Source organism: Genypterus blacodes, unplaced genomic scaffold (genome assembly GCF_046128005.1).
Source record: "Genypterus blacodes isolate CSIRO-AG114 ecotype Tasmania unplaced genomic scaffold, CSIRO-AGI_Gbla_v1 ptg000030l_1, whole genome shotgun sequence".
Lineage (NCBI taxonomy): Eukaryota > Metazoa > Chordata > Actinopteri > Ophidiiformes > Ophidiidae > Genypterus > Genypterus blacodes.
In genome coordinates this window covers 1,105,165-1,113,939 of record NW_027466843.1, presented here as the reverse complement: position 1 = coordinate 1,113,939, position 8,775 = coordinate 1,105,165, and the positions used below count along the sequence as shown (strand labels likewise).

The 8,775-nt window shown below is 39.6% G+C and overlaps 1 protein-coding gene across 1 annotated transcript; it reads right to left on the bottom strand.

The window, feature by feature from the left end:
• Nucleotides 1-2,853: 2,853 nt before the first annotated feature.
• coq7 (coenzyme Q7 homolog, ubiquinone (yeast)) lies at nucleotides 2,854-5,986 on the bottom strand. Its single transcript, XM_076145814.1, has 6 exons — nucleotides 5,798-5,986; nucleotides 4,725-4,909; nucleotides 4,473-4,587; nucleotides 4,160-4,299; nucleotides 3,344-3,412; nucleotides 2,854-3,230 (listed from the first exon to the last, which is right to left on the bottom strand). Exons 1-6 carry the CDS (start codon nucleotides 5,859-5,861, stop codon nucleotides 3,153-3,155), a joined length of 651 nt encoding a protein of 216 aa, XP_076001929.1. The 5' UTR covers nucleotides 5,862-5,986; the 3' UTR covers nucleotides 2,854-3,152.
• Nucleotides 5,987-8,775: the final 2,789 nt, after the last annotated feature.

The following is an 8,775-nucleotide window of genomic DNA, read 5'->3' as shown; positions in this document are numbered from 1 at the left end:
TCATAAGTAAATGTAAATTACAAGTTGACTCACCAACAGCACCAATATTTCTTCTTGTGCTCTTTCCCCTTGGAAAGTAATAAGTAAAGCATATTATAGAAGCATTATAGCCCCTTTTTGTGCATGTATCTAGTGTGCAAAAACATCAATGTAAGCCATGGTTTTGAGATGCTGACGGCTTATTGACCTCTGTTCAGAGTCTTGGGGCCACAATAGCAAAAGCTTCTTCACCAATGGACTTTCTGACTGAGACACAGTGAGCAGGCCCTAATCAGGAGACCATAGTGTCCTACCTTAAAAAAAACTATGGAGTTAAGACTTGACCTCAGAGATCATATCAGGGTTAGCACTTCATAACTGCAATAAGCAGCAGCTTGATTGAGAGGGTCTTATATGTGATTGGCAGACTTTTGAATTCAACTCAGTACATTGCAGGCAGCCAGGACAGTAGAGCCAGGACAGGGCAGATGTTGGCTCAACAGCTGGTTCTCCAACAGTCTTGCCGTAGAATTTTGAAGCAGCTGCAGTTTATCCAGGTTTTGAAAATATCACATTACAGCAGTCCAGTCGGGAAGAGGCAAAGACACAAATAAAAATGCTTTGGAAAATAATTAGTTAAGATTTCAAAATATGCAATGCAAAAACATTGTCAGTGACTTAATATTTTCTTCAAGGTTTTCAGGTAGGTTCCTAAAACATGATTTGTTTCAGGCTGAAAGCAGGCAGAGGCTCAGCAGCTGCATGGTGCTGTCACCACCAAAAATGAGAATTTCCTTTTCACCAAATAAAGCTGAAAATATGTACTGGCCAACAAATCCCTGACTTGTCTATGAGGTTGCTTAAAGGAGAGTTCAAGCTATCATACATCTACCCATGTTAAAAAAAAAAAACAATGAATGATTTTTCCATATGCAAGCATGTGGAGAACACAAACGGACCAAGACTTGAGCCCTGAGGGACACCGCAGGAAAGAGACAACTCAGTATTTTCTAGAAAGGTGGAAGAGAAATTGCACAGTGCATCCTTATCACCATAAAAGCTAAACACAATTTGTGAGATCCAGTCGCCTTCAGCCCTTCACATGTATGAAAATACAGCTAGAACATGTAGACAAGTGTAGACAAATATTAGACGAATGTGAAATTTTGCATTACCTCATCTCCTAGTCTTAATATCATGTCAAAGCACAGGGATCTCATGGGTCATCAGGTTTTGTTTAAGTCCCAGCACAGATCAGCTCAGTGTTGTGAAATGCAGGTTGAACACAGGTTCAAATTGACTCCCAAGGCTGCGTGTAATCACCATCAACCCTCATTGGTTTGGCTGACCACATTTACAAAAATGCCCGAAGATGCTAAGATTAGCTACACCAAAAACCCCTTTTGGCATTCTGTGTTTGTAGTGAAATGTGTGTAGATATGCGAGACATAGCTATACATTTCATTTTATTCATTAAGATGCTGCACACAGAGCTGCCATGTGAACACATGCAGGATGTCATGCTTAATTTCACATGTCTTCGGACTGACTAAGACTTGGGCCATATCACAACCAGGAAATGATAGATGGCGAAGAACCTATTTTTAAAGAAATGGCCATACAGCATGTTAACCCTTAAGGTCAGGTCTGATATGCAAACCCACCCCAGCAAAAATAACTCCTCTGATCTCATGTTAGAAAAAATAGATCAGAGCCTGTGAACCTGGACAAAGACTCACCTCCATGGCAATCAGACTTCGAGTACAGGCATAGATTACTCTAATGTAACTGCCATCGCTACCTGATAGTCCAAGATCCAATTTTCCATTTTGCATTTTTACAGCTTATTGCTCATTCAAACATGATAAGCAGATCATTTTGCCCTTTCTGGCGGTACTAAATTGTGATAAAGGTCACCAGGTCTTCTCTGTATCCACTAATATGTAATACGGTGCTGGAGAAGGATAAAGTGGTTACATATCTACACCATGCACAGCGAGGACAAACTGATCCCGATATTCAGTATGAGGGGAATGAACACTTTGCTCAACTTGTTGTAAATCCTAATAGATTAGGGGCCCCTGGGCAAACATCGTCAATCCTTTTCTCTGTGACCTAATGTACCCAGAACAGCTGTGTGAGGACGCTTAACAGTTAGGCCAGACTGACAAGTCATTGCTCAGCTTGATATACGACCTATTATACATGAAAGAGGAGAGTCTGTTGAAGGGTATGAAGGCGTGAGCATGTCAATATCAATATGTCCTCATTACATGTATTTTAAGTATTTATCGTTTGGTGAACACCAAGTGTATCTGTAAGGTCAAATCATCAACAATTTCCATTGCTGCCCTGAGAAGAGTAAGAAAGAAGAAGAAAGTACAAAAGAAAGAAAGTACAAACGATCTGTTAATCATTGGGTTTATAATGAGATGAGGAATCGTTTTTCTTTTCTGCATCTAGATTTTGAAAACCAGGAGTGAGTCTAGTAACACACGCAATACTGTGAAATTCCTCATCCTTATTCTTCTTTGAGGTGAAAACAGGCGAGAGGATTACTAAAATAAATAACACAAGTAATTTTTTGAGAAGTTGTTGATTTATTATAGACCAAAACAGACAAATAAATACTGAATATCTTCTGCTGAGTTATATTAAAGAAACACATGGAACAACTACAGGTGTATTTATTGACATTACCCCAAACCATGCTGACCTCAATTACACTGTAGGTAGAAGTAATAGTTTTAGTGATTGTACCACTTAAAGCATTTCACTAATTGTGAAGGTGTAAATTTGATGACATTATGATGACTCAATGTATTTCATTTATTTTCATAAATCATTTCTTTTCGCCGATCGATTCAGTGAATCATTTGTTATCTATGAAACAAACGCCTTCAATAAACTGTCAAAACAATTTGGACCACTGAGGCGTTCTTGATGATACAGCAGTTATTCCACTAATTTTACAAGCTTTGACGGCATCCATCCATTAAACACTGCAGAGTGCCAAAGCATGTAGGCTCACTGAGATAATGATATACTTTTTGTATACTTTAATTCTGACAAAAACACAACAAATTGTGCTTCAGATCAGACAGTTTATATAAATACAAAATGAGCCAAGATATCAAAAATCACTTATGAAAAGCATATTCTTATACATACAGTTAGACACGTTCAGAGATATATATTGCAGCTTTGCAGCCTAGCTGTATTACATTTTTTATGATTGTGTATCCAGGCACCTAAAACAAAGAAAAAAACAATATACTTAGAAAACAGTATCAGTCATTATTATAGCAGTAATTTTAAGCCAAATTACAGGTAGCAAACTACTTTAAAATGAGAACATGCTTACTGTTTCAGCATCATGGTCCAAACCAATATTGTGATGCTCCATCTCATCATCTCTGAATTCTTTGATAACCTATCAAAATAAAGTGAATGGACATTTGCAGACTTAATTCACAGTTGCACTTAAATCACTTTTCCAACCAAAATTATCCATAAATGAAGCTGAATGTACTTAAAACATGATCAGGCAGCATGACACCCAAAATCCCCTTAATGATCCTCTTTCAAAGGGGGGTTGTCAGTGTGCATACTTTGAGTAGCTGGTTCAGCACATCTGGAATTCATCCAGTGTGCTATGGGAAAAATCTTTGCATTCCAGTCAGGCTCTGATTGGAACAAGCTCGGGCAGTGAGTCACTGTTTCAATGGAAAAGGGTGACTTACCCTTGTAAACAAATCCATTTTAATGGGGAATTAGTGTTGTGGTGTAATTAGTATTATTAAGTATTCTCAAAATACAAAACACTTGAAAATAATCTGTGAAGTGCATCAAAAACCTGTCACAATCATCAGTCACCACTTGGGAAAAATCATGCCGAATCAACTTTGATATGCACCGATAATATGTAAATCTGTGCTTTCTTCCATTTGTTTAAGAATTAAACCAAGTGAAATCAACAACTTGACTTGTTAAATGGTGCCTTGTTATTTTCCTCTAAAGGGAAGTACATAGTTTGTGTAATTGTAACCTCCGTGTCTTTAGATTATGTGAGGAATCCCACAAAGAGGGGACGAACGTGCAAACGCCACACAGAAAGGTCCAAGCTGCAAATGGAAAATATGCAACAAGAAACCAATAACAAGAAACAATGTAGACTCACTTGAAGGAGTTCGATGTATCTGTCTGGGTCCTTCTCCATCAGAGCTCTTATCTGGCTGTTGTAGTGCTCTGAGATACTCTCCTCTACAGCTACAGTGCAGGCCATGGCTCCTTCCTTGCCCAGCAGAGCACTGGATGCACCTACAGGGGACGGAAAATATACAGTTAAGGTTCAACATGGCACAATCTCATGACACATCGAGAGCACAACACCTAAAATACTGTAAAATACATAGTCAAATATTCATACAGCTTCAAAACAGAGTGTCACATTACTTTATGATGTCCATTTTATGTTTATGTGCTTTACGGACCTAATAAAAAGCCAGCGACATTCCAGAGGGGCAACAGTGCTGTGGGCCGAACTCTGTTCTCAGCCAGAATTTCATTAAATTTCTCAAGGTGTTTCTTTTCTTGATCCCACATTTCCTAGACAAACAAAAGAATGAGTATGTGGTCACACTCAGGCACAGACAAAAAACACCTGTTCTTTCAAAAAAGATTACAAAACAAGACAGTGTGGTGAAAAAGAATGCTACTGTTCATGTGATGCAAACTGTTCATACCTGGATGAGAGGCCCTGTCCGAGATCTTCCCAACACAGCCATCTGGCCGGCATAAATGCGGTTGGCACCATATTCACCTGCATGATCCACGCGCAACATTCGGTCCAGCATCGCCTTCTCCTCATTGTCCAGTGATGGTGGGAGCACACTGTGAGCACGTGAGCTCAGCTGCAGGGGCACTGTTACTAACACAAGCACAAAACTGTTACATGCAAGCAGAGGCACTCGTAACAAAAGGACCCCTCCACTAAGAGCTCAACATCTGACACACAATATGACCTTCTAAATTACGTTTCTAGGTTCAAGCAAAGATGCGAGTATTTTGCTTGAGGACTCCTGTAATGTATAACTTTCTCTGTACAAATGAAGGTATGTGCAGTTCAACAGCAAGCATCATGTTTCCTTATTTCTCTGCTGAAAGATAAAGGCCTCTCTGTTCTTCACCAAGATCTGTTGTGCACACATGAGCACTATTTGTGACATTTTCAGGCCTATTACTTTGTTATGTGTCCAGAATGGAGTGTAATCAGTGCAGTTTGTGATGGATAGAGATTTTAGAATTGCCAACAAAGTGGTAAGTGCATTTATTTTTAAACTATTTTCAGTAATTTACTGAACTAGGTCATCTTACATCATCCTGAGTCATCTTGTAGGTGTGAAGCCTGCATTACGTTTTACCAACAGGTCGATCTAGTTTTTAACTTCTCATTCTTTACGGGCATATGCTTCTACTTCACTTTACTACATATTTATACATTAATACAGATTTTTCACGAGGGCAGACTCCTCTCTAGCTGCCATTTTGGAAACAGTTTGCCTTACTTTATCAATTTGAGAGCGGATACTAAATGAAAGGCAACCTGGAGCTCAGGCAACAATAGACAAACTCTCACTAGGTAACAAGCAATGCCAATATATCTCTCACAAACTACAGCATGACACAGCATGTTACAGTGATACAGCACACAGAGCTGGATGGAGGAAAACAATGCAAAGCAGACAAGGAGCTCCATGTAGCTTAGCATGTAGCGGTCCCTAGGTGAGGCTATAGGGTCAAATGCTAAGCTAGTTACCTCCACGTTTGACACACAGCCGAAGCATCGCTGGACTCAAAATGTGCGACAAGTTGCACAACATAACGCGCGCGGCTCTCTGCGATGCAGTCGTCGCTATGCAACCTGCGAACTATGCGTACGTTACGGCAGCAAGGGAAACATACGCGACAACGGCGCAAACTTTTATTGTGAATGTCATATGGGGAAGTGGCGCACGTATAAGACGTCACCGAGTTGCGAAAGCGCTCATACACGCGCTTATACTATTTGGCATCGCACGGAACACAAACACAACACTACGAAAGAACGTATGATTAATTGTCAGGTTGAACAGCTGTGTAGTTCTCTTGAACTACGGCAAATAATATCTTTATTCACCATAATGCTCATTAAACACTAAAGCAATCAAAATCTAACACTAGGGCTCCATACTGTGTCTATTTGAATCTGACATGTTCCATGTATTGTATTTTTGCCCATGGATTGTTGTTTCTTTTTTAAAAATCTGTCACACTGTAAGCATGGAAGCAAGCTTCTACTTTATCTGTTCAATGAATACAATATTTTACAATGATTTCAACATTTTGTCGAGATGTGGATACATTGACTGATTTTAGTACAATTATATGTGTCACAAACAAGAAAATTGAGGTTTCAAAATGTATATGAAATACAATATGGCTTCAAAACACTCCAATGGCACAGTAACGTTGTAGACATCTGAAGAGTTTTGAGGTATTCACCCAGACTCTCGAGCAGTCTTTCTGAGTGAGGGCTGCGGCTGCCTCTGGTGGCCCATGAAGGTACTACAGCGGGGCCGCGAGAGGTCATTTACAATAGAATATTTAAAGTAAAATTAAATAAGTATAACATTTTCAATGTTCATTTGTAATTAACTTAAGAATTAGCACAAGATATTTATGGTTAAATGTTTACATTTGAATAAGTAATCGGGACTGATAACACAAAGCCATGGGATTTAAATTGCGCACTATTTTTCATATATGTGTTGATCAGAGTTGTGATTAAAGGTTTTTTGGGGGGGAAATTCTGGGCTTCTCCTGTACACTTGCAAATAAGACAATTAAGAAGAGGATGTGAGTGATTTACTTTGTCTTTGTGGAGCAGTCAGTTATTCTTAATGGTCTACAGATGGCAGTGTTAAACAGATCTGAGCGTTAACTGGAGAGACAACCTTTACCTCCATCATATCATTTTGGTACCAGAGTTCATTGTTACTTGAGTTTAAATTATATATGTATTGTGTGCTGGTCATTTAGATTTCATTTTTAAGATGGGGGGGGGGGTCTAATTAATTAACTAATCTGTTGTCTTATTGCACCATACACTAAAGCAAATTCCTTGTAAGTGAAAACTTGGCAATAAAAACGATTCTGATTCTGATTCCAATAAAAAATAAAATAAAAAATCATTCAGTTGACATTCATATTCTTATTAGGCAGCATTATTTGTTTATTTCTTTGAATCCAGCCTTCGATGAGCAGACAGCACGTCAGCCCTCGCTGCCGAGCTCATAAAACAGTGCGGGGATGCAGGAATCCGTGGAATGATGGGGTTGACTGCTATGGAGCTGTGATGGTCACAAGTAAACAGGACCAGGACGGTGGATGGTGGGGCGTGTCAGTTTTGTCTGTGTGTGTGTTTGTGGTGAGACACCGGTTATGTGTTTCCCTATCTGTCTGTCTGACTGCGTGTGGCTACATTTATGTGGCTTTATATCATAAATGCAAATTTCCTTTTGTCCTGTGTACATGTGTGCGTTTGTTTGTGTATACAGACAAATGCACACATGTGTGTGTGTATGTCTGTATATACATGTGAAAGCTCCAGATATTAGGATTCTATATGATAAATACCTTAACATCACTTGGCCCATCGTGATGTCAGCTCTCCCTGCTAAGATGTATTGGGCCAGTGGATGGAGCTTGAAACCAATAAATGCCTGATTTCTGTAGATACTTTTGTGTGTCTGGCACTCTTGGGCCACATGGTGGAGGGTTTATGGAGAAAAGACTGAGCCTTTCAACACTAATGGTTTTTTATAAGTGCTTTACAGAGCTGTCTGACAGGTGAACCATCTACTGTGCTTGTGTACCTATCCTTGAAAAGTAAACATTCAGGTTCTCATGGATATGTGAGGTACACGACTGAAGAGTAGAGCAATTGATGGAAAGGAAGACTAAATCAAGGCTTGTTTTCTTGCTCTCGAGTTGTTGTGATTGATGAGGGCATTAAAGGGAAAACCACAGAGTCGGAGGAAAAGTGAACTGTCTGGTATACGTGTCTATGTGGCTTCTACCTGTATAAATGTGTGTGTTTGCGTAGTCTTAGCATGCAGCCGTGCACGTGTGTGAGTCTGCACACCCTTGCTCGGAGGCTCCGGTCAGACAGTACATAGCTGTGGTGGCACGCAGGATAAGCGTCTCTAGACTACAGTGAGTCAACAATGTCTGTTCTCACCGAGAAGAGACATGATAGGTCTTGTCTCGTTTGGTCCCTGCCCGGTGTGGTGATCGTGCATATGAGTGTGTGTTTGTGTGTGTGTGAGAGAGAGAGAGCGAGAGCAAGAGAGAGAGAGAGAGAGAGAGAGAGAGAGAGAGAGAGAGAGAGAGAGAGAGACGTTAAGTAAAACTGGTAATTATGGCAGTTTTTTATTATATGACAACACGAGTCAGTGTCTGCACTTATGCACAGAATAATGTGACTAATTTAGTCAGTTAGTAAAACATGTTTACCCTCCAATGAGGCTGAATAATGTCACGTAATTGTTGGGGGTCTGAGGGAAGTGGGCTGAACAGTATTTATTAAAGACCCAGACTTTGACAATTAAAAAAATATTCATGCTGATAATGGTCAGGTTTGGGTTTTTCAATCAATGAAGAGATTACAATATCAGATCTATATGTAAATCTAAATCTTTGTAGATGAGCAATATGAAATGTTTGTCTTTTTGTTGAGTTAAATCCATACACTTA

What these genes read in the sequence shown, in the direction of transcription:
- coq7 (XM_076145814.1), bottom strand. Translation starts at nt 5,861, where the DNA reads ATGTTGTGCAACTTGTCGCACATTTTGAGTCCAGCGATGCTTCGGCTG. An exon ending in GCTGTGTGTCAAACGTGGAG is followed by an intron (nt 4,910 to 5,797) that starts GTAACTAGCTTA and finishes TGCTTGTGTTAG; the next exon opens with TAACAGTGCCCCTGCAGCTG. An exon ending in TGTCGCTGGCTTTTTATTAG is followed by an intron (nt 4,300 to 4,472) that starts GTCCGTAAAGCA and finishes CGTCCCCTGTAG; the next exon opens with GTGCATCCAGTGCTCTGCTG.